This window comes from Erpetoichthys calabaricus, chromosome 4 (genome assembly GCF_900747795.2).
Source record: "Erpetoichthys calabaricus chromosome 4, fErpCal1.3, whole genome shotgun sequence".
Lineage (NCBI taxonomy): Eukaryota > Metazoa > Chordata > Cladistia > Polypteriformes > Polypteridae > Erpetoichthys > Erpetoichthys calabaricus.
The window spans coordinates 190,148,682-190,169,236 of NC_041397.2; the positions used below are offsets into that span (position 1 = coordinate 190,148,682).

The 20,555-nt window shown below is 36.6% G+C and overlaps 1 protein-coding gene across 3 annotated transcripts in view; it reads left to right on the forward strand.

The window, feature by feature from the left end:
* pcid2 (PCI domain containing 2) overlaps nt 1-19,074 on the forward strand; it is a 62,459-nt gene extending 43,385 nt beyond the window's left edge. For all 3 annotated transcript variants that reach the window (XM_051926230.1, XM_028800079.2, XM_051926229.1), the window contains exons 8-15: nt 6,547-6,650; nt 10,014-10,089; nt 12,831-12,972; nt 13,140-13,240; nt 13,853-13,926; nt 14,951-15,076; nt 17,976-18,099; nt 18,874-19,074. In XM_051926230.1, coding sequence (XP_051782190.1) covers nt 6,547-6,650; nt 10,014-10,089; nt 12,831-12,972; nt 13,140-13,240; nt 13,853-13,926; nt 14,951-15,076; nt 17,976-18,099; nt 18,874-18,963 — 837 coding nt within the window. In that variant the 3' untranslated portion in view covers nt 18,964-19,074. The remainder of the gene's footprint in view (nt 1-6,546; nt 6,651-10,013; nt 10,090-12,830; nt 12,973-13,139; nt 13,241-13,852; nt 13,927-14,950; nt 15,077-17,975; nt 18,100-18,873) is intronic.
* The last annotated feature ends 1,481 nt before the right edge of the window (nt 19,075-20,555 follow it).

A 20,555-nucleotide genomic window follows, 5' to 3' on the forward strand; every position in this document is an offset into this window, starting at 1 on the left:
ACTTTAACGTATCAGTAGACAGAGATTGTTAACATTAACAAAGTGTAGTTGGTTTACAAAAAATATTTACTCTCTATTCCTTTTCTAAGACATGTTCAGTGCAATACAACTTTTGACAAGCACCTCTTGATATTTTACTAAGTCTAAATGCCTCTTTGGATGGTTGAAAATATGTTGTAAAATTTTAGTTTTAAGTTGTTTGCAAAATTTGTTCAATGAAAAGGTTCTATATTTTAACTGCATCTGTCATGCAATGTGATTCCTTCTCTTCATTAGTGCCCCCCTCCTTGAAAAATATCACTTTATGGGGCCTTGCAAACCTGTATTAATACTTGTGTGCACATAATGTTTTTTGTACAATTCTCATGACAGTGGAATAGGGTATTCTTAGCCAGTAATTACAGTGGAAAATGTTGTTAACATCCACTCATGCATGGGGAAAAAAATACCGTCCAATACCGTGAAACTGGGATAATTTTGAAAAATACTGTGATATAGAATTTTGGTCATACCATACAGTGCATCCGGAAAGTATTCACAGCGCATCACTTTTTCCACATTTTGTTATGTTACAGCCTTATTCCAAAATGGATTAAATTCATTTTTTTCCTCAGAATTCTACACACAACACCCCATAATGACAACGTGAAAAAAGTTTACTTGAGATTTTTGCAAATTTATTAAAAATAAAAAATTTGAGAAAGCACATGTACATAAGTATTCATAGCCTTTGCCATGAAGCTCAAAATTGAGCTCAGGTGCATCCTGTTTCAGGTGATAATCCTTGAGATGTTTCTGCAGCTTAATTGGAGTCCACCTGTGGTGGTAAATTCAGCTGATTGGACAGGATTTGGAAAGGCACACACCTGTCCCGGTCCCACAGTTGACAGTTCATGTCAGAGCACAAACCAAGCATGAAGTCAAAGGAATTGTCTATAGACCTCCGAGACAGGATTGTCTCGAGGCACAAATCTGGGGAAGGTTACAGAAAAATTTCTGCTGTATTGAAGGTCCCAATGAGCACAGTGGCCTCCATCATCTGTAAGTTGAAGAAGTTCAAAACCACCAGGACTCTTCCTAGAGCTGGCCGACCATCTAAACTGAGCGATCGGGGGAGAAGGGCCTTAGTCAGGGAGGTAACCAAGAACCCGATGGTCACTCTGTCAGAGCTCCAGAGGTCCTCTGTGGAGAGAGGAGAACCTTCCAGAAGGTCAACCATCTCTGCAGCAATCCACCAATCAGGCCTGTATGGTAGAGTGGCCAGACGGAACCCACTCCTTAGTAAAAGGCACATGGCAGCCCGCCTGGAGTTTGCTAAAAGGCACCTGAAGTACTCTCAGACCATGAGAAATAAAATTCTCTGGTCTAATGAGACAAAGATTGAACTCTTTGGTGTGAATGCCAGGCGTCATGTTTGGAGGAAACCAGGCACCGCTCATCACCAGGCCAATACCATCCTTACAGTGAAGCATGGTGGTGGCAGCATCATGCTGTGGGGATGTTTTTCAGTGGCAGTGACTGGGAGACTAGTTAGGATAAAGGGAAAGATGACTGCAGCAATGTACAGAGACATCCTGGATAAAAACCTGCTCCAGAGCGCTCTTGACCTCAGACTGGGGCGACGGTTCATCTTTCAGCAGGACAATGACCCTAAGCACACAGCCAAGATATCAAAGGAGTGACTTCAGGACAACTCTGTGAATGTCCTTGAGTGACCCAGCCAGAGCCCAGACTTGAATCCGATTGAACATCTCTGGAGAGATCTTAAAATGGCTGTGCACCGACGCTTCCCATCCAACCTGATGGAGCTTGAGAGGTGCTGAAAAGAGGAATGGGCGAAACTGGCCAAGGATAGGTGTGCCAAGCTTGTGGCATCATATTCAAAAAGACTTGAGGCTGTAATTGCTGCCAAAGGTGCATCGAAAAAGTATTGAGCAAAGGCTGTGAGTACTTATGTACATGTGATTTCTCAGTTTTTTTATTTTTAATAAATTTGCAAAAATCTCAAGTAAACCTTTTTCACATTGTCATTATGTAGTGTTGTGTGTAGAATTCTGAGGAAAAAAATGAATTTAATCCATTTTGGAATAAGGCTGTAACATAACAAAATGTGGAAAAAGTGATGCGCTCTGAATACTTTCTGGATGCACTGTGTATGTATATAATACATGCAGTCATGACAAAGTTTGGGAACCCCTCTCAGCCTGCATAATAATTTACTCTAATTTCAACAAAAAAGATAACAGTGGTATGTCTTTCATTTCCTAGGAACATCTGAGTACTGGGGTGTTTTCCGAACAAAGATTTTTAGTGAAGCAGTATTTAGTTGTATGAAATTAAATCAAATGTGAAAAACTGGCTGAGCAAAAAATTTGGGTACCCTTGTAATTTTACTGATTTGAATGCATGTAACTGCTCAATACTGATTACTTGCAACACCAAATTGGTGGGATTATGCCTTGAACTTCATAGACAGGTGTTTCCAATCATGAGAAAAGGTATTTAAGGTGGTCAATTGCAAGTTGTGCTTCCCTTTGACTCTCCTCTGAAGAGTAACAGCATGGGATCCTCAAAGCAACTCTCAAAAGATCTGAAAACAAAGATTGTTCAGTATCATAGTTTAGGGGAAGGCTACAAAAAGCTATCTCAGAGGTTTAAACTGTCAGTTTCAACTGTAAGGAATGTAATCAGGAAATGGAAGGCTACAGGCACAGCTGCTGTCAAACCCAGGTCTGGCAGGCCAAGAAAAATACAGGAGCAGCATATGCGCAGGATTGTGAGAATGGTTATAGACAACCCACAGATCACCTCCAAAGACCTGCAAGAACATCTTGCTTCAGATGGTGTATCTGTACGCCGTTCTACAATTCAGCGCAATTTGAACAAAGAACATCTGTATGGCAGTGTGATGAGAAAGAAGCCCTTTCTGCACTCATGCCGCAAACAGAGTCGCTTGTTGTATGCAAAGGCTCATTTAGACAAGCCAGATTAGTTTTGGAACAAAGTGCTTTGGACTGATGAGACAAAAATTGAGTTATTTGGTCATAACAAAAAGCGCTTTGCATGGCAGAAAAAGAACACTGCATTCCAAGAAAAACACCTGCCACTTACTGTCAAATTTGGTGGAGGTTCCATCATGCTGTGGGGCTAGTTCAGGGACTGAGGCTCTTGTTAAAGTCGAGGGTCAGATGAATTCAACCCAATATCAACACATTCTTCAGGATAATGTTTAAGCATCAGTCACAAAGTAGAAGTTAAGCAGCGGTTGGATATTCCAACAAGACAATGACCCAAAACACAGTTCGAAATCTACAAAGGCATTCATGCATAGGGAGAAGTACAATGTTCTGGAATTGCCGTCACAGTCCCCTGACTTAATATCATCGAAAATCTATGGGATGATTTGAAGCAGGCTGTCCATGCTCGGCAGCCATCAAATTTAACTGAACTGGAATGATTTTGTATGGAAGAATGGTAAAAAAAATACCTCCATCCAGAATCCAGACACTCATCAAAGGTTATAGGAGGCGTCTAGAGGCTGTTATATTTGCAAAAGTAGGCTCAACTAAGTATTGATGTAATATCTCTGTTGGGGTACCCAAATTTATGCACCTGTCTAATTTTGTTATGATGCATATTGCATATTTTCTGTTAATCCAATAAACTTAATGTCACTGCTGAAATACTACTGTTTCCATAAGGCATGTCATATATTAAAAGGAAGTTGCTACTTTGAAAGCTCAGGCAATGATAAACATCATTCACTTATTAGTACTTACTAGTGATTCTACAGTATTTTCATTTGAGTCAAGATAGTTTATTTAGTAAGTGAATTGATCTTTACTTCATTACAGTTTTGGGCATTTCTTGTATAGCTCTCTTTTCTTGCATTAACGTTTATAAAATATTGTTAGATTCAGATCTCTGAGGAAATATGCAGGTAAAAATCAGTAGCGGGGTGGAGCTGTGGGTGATAGCACAGTATTAAAGGACCTTTGCTGAGCTGCTTGGTAGGTTGAACTGGAAAGAAATGACAAGATAGATAGCATGGTAAAGAGAGCGCATGAAGATGATGATTCCCCAAGGTAGTTTAAGTACTTCACCAGTTATTACCCAGTGCTGAGAGTGGGAGTTTCTGTTTGTAAAGTGCTAATAAACTAAACTGTCCTTTCAAAGTCCATTAACCATTGCTTGCGTCTGTATGGCAGTCATTATTCAAGAACACCATAGGTTGTTCCAAGTCAAAGAAATGATCATGTTGTATTTTATAATACAAAACTTTAAGTATATGTTGTTACTGCACTGTTTATTGTGACTAAAAGTAAAGTTTTACGTGAGTAGTTCTTCATGAGTAGCTCTGTTTCAGTTACAATTTTGCCACCACCTACAGATTTTTCCCCTGGCGCCAGTGCCTCCCCAATCCATCCTTCATTACGTTTTCTTCAGTTTTATTAAAATTATGTAGAATCTGTAAATGTCAGGTACAGTATCTGTAAAATCAGCTACATGAAGATAGCTGCTGAATTAATTTAATAAGACACAGGAGAGCATTATTTTAAAAAAAAATAATTGTGTTTGGAACTTGGATTATTATCATAGCACTTAGATGGAAGGTTGAGCAGTGGTGTTTCACTTAAAAACCAAAGGTTATAAATGGCTAGAAAGTAGCACATGGTGCAAAAGAGCAGGTCCTCTTGCCATTCCCTCTCTCACATGGCTGCTGTCCTTCTGAATTCTGCTCCATCAGAAAGAAGATAAAATGGACAATTATACCATGCCTGTGTTGTATGTCAATTCATTAATGGCTGGGGATATATGATCAACCTGATTGACACCCTCTGCCACCTGATTTTGGATATTCTGTGCTAAGATGAGAAAACAATCTGTTTCTCAGATTCAATAAAATCTCTCAGTTGATAACTAGCAAACACGTATTAAATGATTATAATGCACTCTCTTAATATCTCTTCATCAGTGAGGGTTTTATTATGCTTAGCTACTATCCATGTAGTTTTGAGTTAAGTACTTATTGCTTGTTCTTGTTGATTTAGTGAATTGAGTGAGTTTTTTCCTGCTATAATTGTAGCTTGTTTTGAAGGCTTTGTTTTTCTTGTTTCTGTGTTGGTTAGATTAATGTGCCATGTTCCTGATGATAGTGGTACCTTGCTCTGCATCTTACACCGTACTATCTCCTCTCTCTTTTAGGGTATTAATTGTTTCATTGCACATCAGACAGTTCAACTTATTTTTTAAGATTGTTGGGATTATAAAGATACAGTATAGATTTTGGTCCATTTGTCATTGAAATGATAATTCTGTGTTTTCCTTCAGACATTTTAAATGCATTTGTTCTATGTAACTTTCAATATGAATTTTGAAAATTTCTGGTTAATCAGTAAGTTACATGATTATTACGTACTGCTGCTGTGGATTTTCAGGAGTAAGAAATTAAGCGATTGAGCTTGCTTTTTTGTAATAAAACCTAAGTTATGGCGACATATGATTTCAGTTTGACTTGTTTGAACTAACATGTATGTTATGTGAATGCATGAGAGTTTAGATCGGGGTATCCAGGAATAAATGAGGGAGTGTTTGTGTAAGGATTGGGGGAAGGAGCAAGTTCCTAGGCTGGCCAAGCCCAAAGAGCTTTTGCAAAAATTTCAATTTCTGTAGGGTATTAAAACTATGATAGATAATTTTTTTTTGTTTTTGGAAACTCTTGATGCAAGATTACATTTTTAATTTAGTGTCAGTCAAGGAACTTGAAATACTCTGCATCGTTGTACTGAAAGCTGTATATATCCTTATACTATTTCGCTTGTGTCCGTCCATGCTCGATATAAACAACGGTTGCTACAACTACTATATCCCCCATAACAATAGCGTGGAATCCGTGTTCAAAATGGATTATGCAATTTAAAAAAAAAATAAATTGTTAAGCATGTTGCCATGATTAATGAGAAGTTTATAAAGGCTAATTTAAGAGATAAATTATATGAATTACAAAGAGAAAACAAATAAATTGAATCATTAAAATCCTTGGAAAATGTAAAATCATGCTTAAAATTTATTACAAACCTGAAATACAAATAATCATGAACCAGGTGTATTTTTATTTAGAGTATGATATTGGCAGACATTATCTTGTTTGTGGTCCTCTTCATCTCGGGCCCTTATCAGAGTAGACATTGTGGTGTACAATTAGGATGTGATGCTAATGGTAGCATGTTCACCCACTCCAATTAGATTGTCTGTGTTGAGTTTTTGGAAATATATTCACAATTGTAATATACTGTATGTAAGTGCTTTGAAATGGGATCCAAATTGAAACATTCTCTCTCTATTATGAATTTACTTGTTATACTGTTCTGTTCAATATGTAGCTAATGAGTTATTTTTTCATTTTCACATTTTATACATTTATTAAAGGTGTGTGTAACCTTTGTATGGTAATTTTTGTACTGCAATATTTAGTTGTGTATATGTGCTAAAAACAAACAGTATGCAACATTATATATATTTCTTTATCTCTTATTCCTGTGTCAGGCTGACCAACAACTTGCCAAAAAAGGAAAGGGCAAAATCGGAGATATGCTTGAAAAGGCAGCAGAACAGCTAATGAGCTGCTTCAGAATCTGTGCCAGTGACAAGTAGGTACCTGTCTTATTCATTTTGTTTCCGTTGTGTCCAAAGCCTGTAATGATTATGCCTTTCAAGTTTTCTCCCTGAATGCAGACAGAAAGGTCTTTAACATTTTACATATTTCTGATAAAAAAAGAATGCAGTGTGCTTTTTCCACATTTTGAAAAGCGTTCTAAAGCATGTTTAGAAATACACTTTTTCAGCTTATGTTATGCACCATCTCATTTTTTCATTTGTTACATGTCTCTTATTCAAACCCCATCAAGCCTTTTGTTTACTGGCCCAAGTAACTTGTATTCACAGTTGGAATGTGCACAAGAGGCACTCCACAGGTTATGCATTCTAGCACCTCCAACAGAATCGCTGGACAGTTTCAAACCTGGTTAATTCGTTTCATGGTTATGGGAGGAAAGAGCCAACCCTGGCAGCAAGCTGTGCTAAGTAGCGTTCATTCAGCATATTTACTTACTTCCTTCTTCACATTATACCTTGTTGTGTTGGGAGTCTTGAGCCATTGATTATGTTTTATTTTGTGTTTTGCCAGGATCTACATTTTTTCCATGGTCACACATCTCTTTCTAGTTGTTGCTTTGATGTTTTCCACCTGTTCCCTTCTAGGTCTTTCCCTAGGTTTTATTACTTCATTTTGTACGCAATTTTGTTATACCTTTTTAATTCGTCCTTGTTATATGTCCATACCACTGTAACTGTTTTATTTCTATGTTATTTTATAAATCAGTGCTTCCCAAATTCGGTCCTGGGGACCCACTGTGGCTGTATATTTTTGTTCCAACCAGCTTGTTTTTAATTGGACTCCTGGGCTAATTAAGTGGACTGTTATTTCCCAGATTCTGTGTTTTGGAACCAATATAAAAATTAGAAAACTAAGTTTGGCAAACACAATTTATTAAAATATAGTAAGCAGTTATATGGGAATAATGTACTGTATTTTATTAACAATATTTTCTTCTTGATTTTCATTCTACTTTTCCAGGTGTTGTTGTTGAATTAATCCATTATTTACTATTTAGTGGGTCTGACGCTGAAGTAGTTGCAGCCTTTGATTATTCTGTGTTGTTTACCTGCGTGTCTGCTCTGCTCATTTTTAATTGTCATTATTAAGATACAACAAAGAGGGAAAACTGCACAGAGAAAGGGCAAAATATAATGAAATCAACAAAAGAGAGTTAAGCATTTTAAATCTATAGCAAAAGCTGAAATATTTCTAAATGTCTTATAAATGTAAAAATCCTGCTGCTGTGCTTTTCTGAATGGTAGAATAAGAGAAAACAAATGCCAACTAATTAAATGAGATCAGTGTTATTAGGTGTTGTCACTGACTAGGAATCTGGTTGGAACAAAAACCTGCCGCCACAGTGGGTCCCCAAGACCGAGTTTGGGATACACTGTTCTAAATGATTCCATTTCCAGTTTTTCATGGATTCCATTATTTCTTACCCTATGTTTGGTTTACTTACCATACGCCTCTAATACTTCATTTCAACAGCTGTTATTATAGATCTTTGTTTATCCTTTATTGTCCAATATTCCACTGCATAAAATATTGTTCATACGTATATGGTCTTATATAAATGCATTTTCACTTTTGTATTTAGTTTTTCCTTCCCTATTAGGATATTTTTTAATTTGAAGTTTATTTGTCTTGTTTTTTTCTGTGTTTAATTTCTTCATCAATCTTTGCATCTTCATTTATTATTTCCAGGTATATATGGACTTGTTTTGTATTTTTTTTTTTTTTTTCATTTATTAGTATCCATTTTTCATCTTGATTTTTCTTTATTTTCTTTACTTTTCTCTACATTTATTATCATACTTTTTGCTTTTAGCTTGCTTTTAAATGTTGTTAGTTTAATTTGTAACGGATGCTCAGTCATTGCAATTATTGTTACTGTTGTCCACATATACACTGTTGGTCAAAAAAATTACCTCCGTTTTTTTGGTTTTTTTTTTATTTAGTCAGATGAAATGCCATGAATGACCCAAAATGGCAAAAAGGTTAGCAGTAAACTGTCAGAGGTTTAAATTTAAAATTTAAGTTAGCAAAAAGTTTGGGGGGAAAAAAGGACATTTGAGAATATTACAAATGGGCCTTCTTCAGGGAAGAGCTGATAGGTTACAACCTACAGATGATCTGCAGCAATTAAAGTAACTGCAAGTTGAAGGAAACAGTTCATACAGGTGTCCCAACTTCTTTTGATTACTTTTAAAGCGCTCTGTCTGTCTGTCTTAAAGCAGAGTTGGAACAGTGTTACTACACCCTCTGAAGTACTACTTGGATAATATTCCAGTGATAATGGCAGGGAAACGGCAATTAGCAAATGAAATGAGACAAAGCATTGTTACCCTTAGAAGTGTAGATCTTTCATTTAAGAGAAATTGCAAAAAAGAATCAAAGCTTCAGTGAGTACGGTGTCCTACACAATTGGAAACTGGTATTAACTCTGATAGGAAGAGATCTGGCTGACCCAAAGTCATAACCCAATCAGAAGACAAGTTTATGAGGGTCACCAGCTTGCGTGATAGTTGCCTTACAGCACAAGAGTTTCAAGTACAGCTTTATAGTGGTCGCAAAAAGCATGTCTCAGTTTCTACTGTGAAGAGGAGAGTTTGTGCTGCAGGTTTGACAGGACGAATGGCAGTAAGAAAGCCATTTCTTAAAGGAGAAAATAGGGCATTAAAATAGCAGCTGTGGACTATTGCAGACTGGAGAAAGTCTCCACTTCACAGAAGAAACTGATGCTTTGAGTTTGGGTTATTCCACTTTGTTACATGTACTTTTATTTATGACTTTTAATGTTGTGAATTCTTTATATTTGTGGATTTCTTGAGTTAATAGCAATGTCTGGAGAGAATTTCATTTGAATAGCTTCATTGGAAGTATATTTACTGAAAAAAATGTTGACGCATTCAATACTTATTTCCTCTACTGTATTTCCTTAAAATTTATCCATCTTTTATTTAAGGTTTAATTTTATTTGTTACTTTTTCATTTTTGTTCTGTTTATTCTAATATTTTTATACTTTGTTTACATATTTTTGTCTTTTTGTTTCTTCTAATGATTGTTGTTTAATTTTTGATTTTTTTCTTATTTATTTGATCTTTAAATAATATAAAAAGTGTTTTATAGGTAATAATAATGGATGTTTTCTTGTGTCTGGCTTTTTACCTTGTGCATAGAAAACTTTTATTTAAAAAAAAAAAAAAAGTCTGTCAACTGTATGTTGTTTATATAAACACTCTGCCTATCCGCATCACCAAAGTATTTGTCTAATAAATAAATGGAAAAGCTGAAAATCTAAAAGGGAGATTTCTTTTATTCTGTTCCTTTTTTTTTTTTTTTTTTTAACAGCCGTGCTGGTATTGATGACTCAAAAAAGTGGGGAATGCTGTTTCTGATCAACCAGCTGTTCAAAATTTATTTCAAGGTAAAAAGAGGAAAAAAGTATGCTTTCTTTTCTATTTCTTCTGTGCAACTTATCATAGAAGAAAATAATTGTTAATAATGCACACAGTTAAAATACTAGTTAAACTCACAGAACTATTTTACACTGTGTATCAAATGCGGTGTGACTTCAAAATTGCATCGTACTTATTAAAATAGTACAACAGCTCACTACTCTAAATGGTAAATTTGCCCGGGAGCCAGTTCCAAACTCACGACCTCCGGATTATATATTGGCAGCTCTAACCACAGCACCATGGAAGCTGTTGTATCGTACTTATACCTTTTGTGAAAGTGTTTATTTGATATTTGGCCATCAGCCTTCACATATTATACAGTTCATGTCTACATTTTGTTATTTATTACTAAAACATGAAAAATGTTTGTTTTAAGTATGTGTTTATACAGATTATTTTAGACACAAAACACACATCAAATTATTTCCCCTTACAATTCTGGGTAGCTCACTCCCAGATAATCAAGGCAGGAACTGGGAGAACTTCTTGTCCGTTGTGAGGTGGTGGGGGGGATGGTATGGCAGGCTGCTTGCTGCTTCCTGCTTATCGACACATTTAGAAGACAAAAGACGCTGACGGAGAGGTGAGAAGGGATTTACGGTGGGCCAGATTTACGAGTTTTTTCGTTGGCTTTGGTAATTCTAGTGTTTACTTTTTAAGCTCTGATGAAATTGTTTGGAGCAGCACAATGGACGATAGTAATTGTAGTCCCTACTTTGACATTTATGCAAGGTTGCAGATAAGATGAAGGGGTCAGGGGGTAATATATAATAAATACCATTCTTACTTAGTCAGTTGTGCCAAATTGACAACACTCACAGCCATCATGCCTTGCAAACACTTGCTAAATGTGTCTTTGTGCTTTGCTGAACTTTGCTCTTTTCACTTCCCTTTTGCAGACAGCCTTCATTTACATGGTGGTGGTGCATACTTAGAATAACCCACTTACTACAGCATCTTCTTACAGCGTAAAGTCTCAAGTAGACTGCAGAGCGATCAAACACAGGAAGATTATGAAACCGTTTCTGGACAGAGGCAGAACTGTAACAACAGTTGCATAGAGTGTGACCAAACACAGGAAGCTCTGCAGTCTGCTTGTGACTTTACATTGTAGGAAGGTAAGTAAATAAATAGAAGTAAATAACATTCGATGTGATATAAGTAACATATACTGTACATGTTTTTCATATAAAGACCATCACAAAACATGGGATAGCAAGCTGCTTGCTGCTTGTGCTGATCAAGACATTTACAAAACAAAAGATGGTAATGGAGAGGTGTGAAGTAATTTAATTTGGCCTGGGATTACAAGTTTTTCTTAGGCTTCAGGGATTCTAGTGTTAATAATGACAACTATCAATACATTAAAAAAAAAATGTCTCCACTAGTTTAGTTTTTTTCCTTCTATGTTACAAAATTTCAGTCAAATCAGTCATGCCATTTTTGAAAATTTTGGGGTATTTAGTTTTTCTTTTATAGGGGTTTTTATCCCTAAATATTGATACATCAAAATATTGTTTCTTAGTGGATACCTACTTCCCTAGATGTACTATCCTGCCAAATTTCTGCATTTTGCATTATATACTGTATTTATAGATGTACAGTAATCCCTCCTCCATCGCGGGGGTTGCGTTCCAGAGCCACCCGCGAAATAAGAAAATCCGCGAAGTAGAAACCATATGTTTATATGGTTATTTTTATATTGTCATGCTTGGGTCACAGATTTGCGCAGAAACACAGGAGGTTGTAGAGAGACAGGAACGTTATTCAAACACTGCAAACAAACATTTGTCTCTTTTTCAAAAGTTTAAACTGTGCTCCATGACAAGACAGAGATGACAGTTCCGTCTCACAATTAAAAGAATGCAAACATATCTACCTCTTCAAAGGAGTGCGTGTCAGGAGCAGTGACTGTCACAGAGATAGCCCTATTGATTTGTTTGCATTTCTCTCTGTTTGGCTTTTAAGTATGCGAAGCACCGCGGCACAAAGCTGTTGAAGGCGGCAGCTCACACCCCCTCCGTCAGGAGTAGATAAAGAGAGAGACAGAGTTTGTTTTTCAAGCACAAATCAATACGTGCCCTTCGAGCTTTTAAGTATGCAAAGCACTGTGCAGCATGTCGTTTCAGAAAGCAGCTGCACAAAAGATAGCAACTTGAAGATAATCTTTCAGCATTTTTAGACGAGCGTCCGTATCGTCTAGGTGTGCGAACAGCCCCCCTGCTCACACCCCCTACGTCAGGATCACAGAAAGTCAGCGCAAGAGAGAGAGAGAGAAAGTAAGCTGGGTAGCTTCTCAGCCATCTGCCAATAGCGTCCCTTGTATGAAATCAACTGGGCAAACCAACTGAGGAAGCATGTACCAGAAATTAAAAGACCCATTGTCTGCAGGAAGCCGCGAAGCAGCGAAAAATCCGCAATATATATTTAAATATGCTTACATATAAAATCCGCGATGGAGTGAAGCCGCGAAAGGCGAAGCGCGATATAGCGAGGGATTACTGTATATTTTAATTTTTTGTATATATTTTTGTGTAATTATTGTATATTGAAGTACTGAAGTCAGTTTTGAAAACTGTGTTTATAGAATGTTTTTATATTTTATAAAGGAGTAAGATGAATGGGTATATTATTTGTACATACTATCTGAATTATTTGTCACATCAGTACTTGGTCATGTAACATAAGGTTTTTTAATGCTTTCCAGATCAACAAGCTGCACTTATGTAAACCTCTTATTCGAGCTATTGACAGTTCAAACCTTAAAGACGAATACAGCATGGCACAAAGAGTAACCTATAAATATTATGTGGGAAGAAAAGCTATGTTTGACAGTGATTTCAAGCAAGGTAGGTTTTTTTTAATACATTAAAGCACTTATCGTACTGTTGGAGATGAGGCAGTGTCATTCCTTTGCAAACAGTTATTTCTGTTAAAGAGGGGTGTGTTATTTATGAGTTGGTTTATAGTTTGTGAAAGTGAGACAAACTGATTGTTTATTTCCTTACTTTCATAGCGGAAGAGTATCTCTCCTTTGCGTTTCAACATTGTCATAGATCCAGTCAGAAGAACAAACGCATGATTCTTATTTACCTGCTTCCTGTAAAAATGCTTTTGGTATGTAAAACTATAAAAAAAAAATATTTTAGCTTATTTGATTTTATCTAGGAAAAGAAAACAAATTTGTTTTATTCAAAGGATTTTTTTATTTCCTTTTATGTTTCTTGAATTAATGGCTAGATTTATGTTAATAATTTGGAAGCAGGATCAAGAGGATAAATAATAAAAATGTTTCTCTACAGCACATTTTGTTTTTATTTACCTCAGGTACCATTATTAGTCGAGGGCACTATAATTTAGAGACAACTGACCAAGTTATGAGGATTAAAAATTAACTAGTTTTGATTGGTGGAGATATTTTTAGAAAATTTGATTACCTTCCCTTATTTATTATTATAGTATAATTGTTGCAGCATTTCCTCCTACATACTTATGTTGCTCCTCTTATGAGATCAACAATTTATGGGATTTCAGTTTCTTGTTGACGGTTTGTTGGGTACACAGATTAAGCCTGGCAAAGATTGTATTGCATTTTATAAGAGTTTTATTACCTCCAAAGTTTATAATCTTTTTATTCTTGAATTTGGTAAGAAAGTTAACTTTGTTAAACTAAGAATTCCCTACTGTTTGTATAATTCAAACTTTTTAATATTATGCTCTATCTAATAGGGTCACATGCCAACAAATCAGCTATTGAGAAAGTATGATCTCCTGCAGTTTGCAGATGTCACTAAGGCTGTGAGGTATTTCAGTTTATGAAACAATCAATAATTCCAAAACTGAGGGTTTTTTTTAATATTAATGTAATTTTTATTACACTTTTGTTTTATTTACACTTTTATTTAAATATAATATACTACATTTGAAAAGTCCTGACGTCTGTACGCATATCCAGTGGTCTAGTCATATCATTTAATAACTCCCTTAATCCTGACCAAGGTCTCTAAGGCAGGAACAAACCCCAGACCATCACAGGGCAATACACACTAGGGCCAGTTTAGCGTTGCCAATTCACCTAACTTGCATGTCTTTGGACATTTTGGATAAACCCATGCAGACACAAGGAGAACATTTAAACTACATTTGGGGATGACCCAAGATGTGAACCCTGGTCTCCTTATTGCAAGGCAGCAGCTTCACTGTGATGCCCCATTTCCAGTGGTAGTATAAATAAAAACTAAGTAATAACATCCAGCACAATGCAAAAATACAATCCTGAATACAATAGAACATGTAGTGTGTATATATATATAAATATACCCTATAGATACAATATTTATGTATATTCAAATATACCCTAAAGATACAATATTTATAATCTCTTTCAATTTGATTAAATTCATTTTTTTATGGTAGAGGTTATACGCCACGTTTCATAATGTGTGTTATTTTATAGTTGACTTCTAAACTGGCCCTGTATGATTTAATGAGGATGTGTTTGTGAGAATATTCCATTGGATGGTCTGGAGCATTATTTAGAGATTGTTACTGTCTTGTACCTGATGCTATCAGGATTTATCTCTGCCACCCCAAAACCGTAAGCTGAATTATGAAAGTGGTGCAATTTCATTTTTGAATTATGCTTTTCAATTACATTAATTTATAATTAACTGCAATAACACTTGGTACTTTAGTTTATAGTATGACTGTTATTTGATCTGTTGTGATTTTTTTTTTCTTTCAAAGGTTGACTTTAGTTGTAATCCTTTATTTGTCTTAGAAGATCTCTTTTATGAAATGTAATTATTTTTTTATTCTTTATGGTAGCGAAGGAAATTTGCTGCTACTTAATGATGCATTGTCAAAACATGAAACTTTCTTCATCCGCTGTGGAATTTTCCTTATTCTTGAAAAACTGAAAATCATTACATACAGAAATCTTTTTAAGAAAGTGTAAGTATTACAGGGATTGTTTTCACTGTTTTATTTCTCTGAATGTTGCATATTTGCTTTATCATGATGTGTTGTGTGTTTTGCAAAATGCTCTGCTCGTCTGCCAAAATTTGCTACCATTGATTTTACATTTAAATTGTTTATGTAGTATTAAATGTCTCCATCTACATAGAGGTTGAGCATCCCTAGTCCAAAATGCCTTGAACCAGAAATATTTTGGATTTTGGAATATTTGCATATGCATAATAAGATATCTTGGGTATGGAACCCAAGTCTAAACAGAACATTTATGTTTCATATTTACCTTATACATACAAAGTAATTCTGTACAGTATATTTAATAATTTTGTGCATGAAACAAAGTTTGTGTGTACAGGTAGTCCCCCGAGTTACGGACATCCGACTTACAAAAGGGGCCGCAGCTACTCCTTCATCTGTCTGGGGGATGCAACGCAGGCTCCTCAGTAACTGCTGCTCTGTCATCTTCGGCCTAGGGACGCTGCAAGCGGTGGGTGGATGGATTTTGTAGGGGGGGCGGTTTTGCTGCTCGCGCAGTGTAGTGTCCCTCGGGCGGCTCCGGTTGATGAATGGGGTGGTGGGGGCCGCACCCCATTCATTCTCAGTGGGTGGCCAGGTGCGCAGCAAGCGGTGACCCAGGGTCCATAGTCACCGGGGCTGCAGCTACTGCTCGTGTGCAGGACGGAGGCTTGATGGGGCAAAAGGGAGCAGTTCGCTGCCTGCCCACCACACAGCCTGCAGTGTCCCTCAAACGGCTGCCCCGTTCGTTCTCGGTAGGCAGCTGGTGATGCTGCAAGCGGTGACCTGGTTGAGGCTGAACGGAGGCCATTGAGGGTGAATGGGGTGGCGGGGGGCAGCATTGTAGTGTGACTCGGGTGGCTGTCTGTTGAATGGGGGCGGTGGTGGGCGATTCACTACCCGCCTTTGGCCGCACCCTGTTCGTTCTTTGTGGGCAGACGCTGCAGGCAGCATACTGTATGCAAGTAGAGGTGACTGTGTGGTAGGCGGGTGGTGAACTGCCCCTCACCACCTCCATTCATTCTCAATAGCAAGCCTGCTTGTACTGTTACATACATAGCAGGAAGTTATCTCTCATCAGTACACCAGACATGCTGACGAGGGGTGCCTCCCTGCTGTGTTAGCGTGTACAGTGCTGTGCAAAAGAGCTCATCTTAACCTTTTGTCTTCACCCTTCAACAAGAAGGGAAAAACCATCACCATGGAAAATAAAGCAGAAATAATAAAAAGGTCAGAGAGAGGTGAAACTCAATCATTCATTGGCAGAGCGCTTGGTTACAGTCGGTCAGCAATAGCATTTATTAAAATAATGTACCTGTTCTGAGTTTCATACAAATTCAACTAAAGAACAAACCCACAGTCCCTATTTCGTACGTAACCCAGGGACTGCCTATAGTAGCATCAGGAGAATACCTGTTAAACAACAGCAGTCTTTCAGACTCCATCTATGATGCTATCTTTTGATTATTAGATTACTATACACTGAGAATTAGCCAAAAACATAGTGAGTAATACATGTTGGTCTGGAGGTGACGATGGTTGATAACAAACTGGCATCAACTAATTGCGGAGCACACATTCCCTCTAAGTTTTATGGGGTTTTTCTGTGTACTGTGCAGTACTTTTGAACAACTCTGCAGGCGTTATCGCAACACTTGCTCCCTTCTCATTGTTTGTGGATAGTGCTTTGCATCACTCTAAATTTAAAGTGGGATTGAAGAAATCGTTTGGACCAGCTTGCATTATTCATATCTGCTTGACAGTAATAGAGGGAACATGGGCCAGAGCCACACAAGTGCAAGTGAGGTCAGGTGCGGGATTTAAAGTTTTAGATTAGGGATGCTCACCTGTAATATTAAATATGTTCAATTTGGTTACTCTAACAATGTAAAACATCTGATTTCAATTAATTTATTGGATATTATTCACTTTTGATTCAGTGTATTTGTCTAAAACATCTGGTCATGCTAAGTAAATGACTGACATGACTTAAAAAAAAAAAAGTATTATGTAATTAAACCGTACACTTACATTACAATGTTATGTCTGTTAATTAACTCCTTTACCCCTTCAGAAATTCATTTCTCAAGTTGTAGAATGGTGCTAATGTTATTATGGCACTGGAAAAACAATTGTTAGCCTTGGCATTATATACTAAATAGTGCTTCACATTTTGTTGCATATTTATGTTTTTGCAGATCTGCATGTTAAAGCCATTTCTTATAGAAGGAAACCAGTGTGGCAGCTAACCTAGTCTAAATTATTGGGAAGTGCAAGAACTCAAAACTCCAAAATAAAGCTGAATACAAACAAGACTTCACTGAGTCTCTGGACCTACTTATTCAGTGTTTGGACTTCCATGTTCCCAATTTTAAAAGCACACAAGCACTCCCATTTTTATTTCCAGTCTCCCTCCCTTGCTCTCCACTATGACTCCTCTTCTTGCCAACACATCTTTCACCCCAACCTCTCCTTCCAAATGTAGACTAAGTGTCTTTGTGATGGAGTTTAAAGTTACCTCATAAACAGTCTCTTTCTGGTAAGCCTTGTGCATTGATAGGGTTATGAGTGGCCCTGTGTTTGCACTAGGGACACCAATCCATAGCTCCTAACAGTTCATGTCCCTGTTCCCATATATTTCCATCCTGGTCACTGAACACATTAGTAGTGTGGGAGAAAGCTAGAATGTCTAGGAAAACTACTCGGGTCTACATTTAACTTCCACTCATACAGTGACCTGGCCAAAATTTAAGCCTGGTCGTTGGAGCTGTGAGTTAGCAGTGCAAACATTTATACTTTGATGCATTGAGCAACAAATCAAACCTTGTTAAAGTAGTCTGTCTTTGGTCTGCTTTTTTTCCAGTTATCTGCTGCTGAAAACTCACCAGTTACCACTTGATGCTTTTCTGGTTTCGCTGAAGTTTATGCAAGTTGAAGATGTTGACATAGACGAAGTTCAGTGCATTCTGGCTAATCTTATATACATGGTAAGTGCGCATTACATGATAGAATATCATCTCAAGTTAAAAAATAAAAACACATACAAAAAATTCAAGTTTGTGTAAGTATTTAAGCAGCCATATATTAGCCTTATCAAAAAGTATCTTTCCCAGAGAATGTCAGTAAAAATTCAGAGTACTAAAGTATTTATCATGACCTGCAACAGAAGTAAAAGATCTCAACAGAGTTGTGGAAATAACAAAACTGATGAGCTGTAGTATTAGAATTTTTAAAGAGATAAAAGATCCTAATTGTGTTCAATTATGTTCAAATGTACCGACTATCAAAAACATACCGTAAAAGACATACTGGTACTCAGAATGTGATGTGATATACTAATGCTGGTTTATAGATGTTATTTACATACTTTTTCATTTATACAAGTATCATGGTTTATGTTTAAAAGAGCTACATTTGCTGCACAAATTTGTATCATTTCCTTGTGGAAGTTTAACTGATTCATTCCAACATACAAATTATTTTTGAGCATTTAGATTCTTTGTAAATATTTTGGCATTCAAATTTTCATCTATGCATATGAATTTGGATTTTCAAATAAATATTGGAAATATTTTGTATTTTGATTGACTTTGAGATGAAAATGTCATCATTTTTTACAGTCTAAATTTGATTCTTAATTCATTTCCATAAACAGTCAATTTTTTGTCACTGCTGAAAACTGAAATGTATTAAATGTTACTAATTTGTATATGCGAACATAATAGACACTAACTTGTTTTTTGTTTGTCATTCTTGTCTAGGGACACATTAAAGGGTACATTTCTCACCAGCATCAGAAACTGGTTGTCAGCAAGCAAAATCCTTTCCCTCCATTATCTTCTGTTTCCTAATGTAAGACATTGCTGCTGCAATTCAGTAGCATGTTGGATAAATTCTCTATTTTTTGTAAATCTCATTTTATTTTCTAAAATGTATAATTTGTACAAAAATAAACGTCAGAAGTTTTTTGTAATATTAACAATTGTTGTTTTTTTGCCTACTGTTTGATGCTTTCACATACTCTTGAGTTAAAATGGGGAAAGTCTTTAGTTTTATAAGCTACTAGCAAAATACCCGCGCTTCGCAGCGGAGAAGTAGTGTGTTAAAGAGGTTATGTAAACATATATATATACATAAACATATATACATATATATACATATCTACATATACACATATCTACATATACATATACAGTAATCCCTCGCTATATCGCGCTTCGCCTTTCGCGGCTTCACTCCATCGCGGATTTTATATGTAAGCATATTTAAATATATATCGCAGATTTTTTGCTGGTTCGCGGATTTGTGCGGACAATGGGTCTTTTAATTTCTGGTACATGCTTCCTCAGTTGGTTTGCCCAGTTGATTTCATACAAGGGACGCTATTGCCAGATGGCTGAGAAGCTACCCAACTTACTTTTCTCTCTCTCTCTCTCTTGCGCTGACTTTCTCTGATCCTGACGTATGGGGATTGAGCAGGGGGGCTGTTCGCACACCTAGACTATACGGACGCTCGTCTAAAAATGCTGAAAGATTATCTTCACGTTGCTACCTTCTGTGCAGCTGCTTCCTGAAGCGACATGCTGCATGGTGCTTCGCATACTTAAAAGCTCGAAGGGCACATATTGATTTTTGATTGAAAAACAAACTCTGTCTCTCTCTCTCTCTCTCTCTCTCTCTCTCTCTCTCTCTCTCTCTCTCTCTCTCTCTCTCTCTGCTCCTGACGGAGGGGGTGTGAGCTGCCGCCTTCAACAGCTTTGTGCCGTGGTGCTTCGCATACTTAAAAGCCAAACAGCCCTATTGATTTGTTTGCTTTCCTATCTCATTCTGACAGGCTTTGCTCCTGACGCGCACTCCTTTGAAGAGGAAGATATGTTTGCATTCTTTTAATTGTGAGACGGAACTGTCATCTCTGTCTTGTAATGGAGCACAGTTTAAACTTTTGAAAAAGAGACAAATGTTTGTTTGCAGTGTTTGAATAATGTTCCTGTCTCTCTACAACCTCCTGTGTTTCTGCGCATATCTGTGACCCAAGCATGACAATATAAAAATAACCATATAAACATATGGTTTCTACTTCACGGATTTTCTTATTTCGCGGGTGGCTCTGGAACGCAACCCCCGCGATGGAGGAGGGATTACTGTATATACATATACACATCCACATATACATATATATATATACATATACAAATTTACATATCTACATATATATATATATATATATATATATATACATATAAATATAGACATACATATATACTTACATACATACATTCACATATATATATATATATATATATATATATATATATATATATATACATATATATATATACATATATATATATTAATAATACATATCTACTTATTGGCTCCTGTATTTAGGATATAGCGGGTTGGATAATGGATGGATGGACATTTGTATGCATAGCCCTATTTG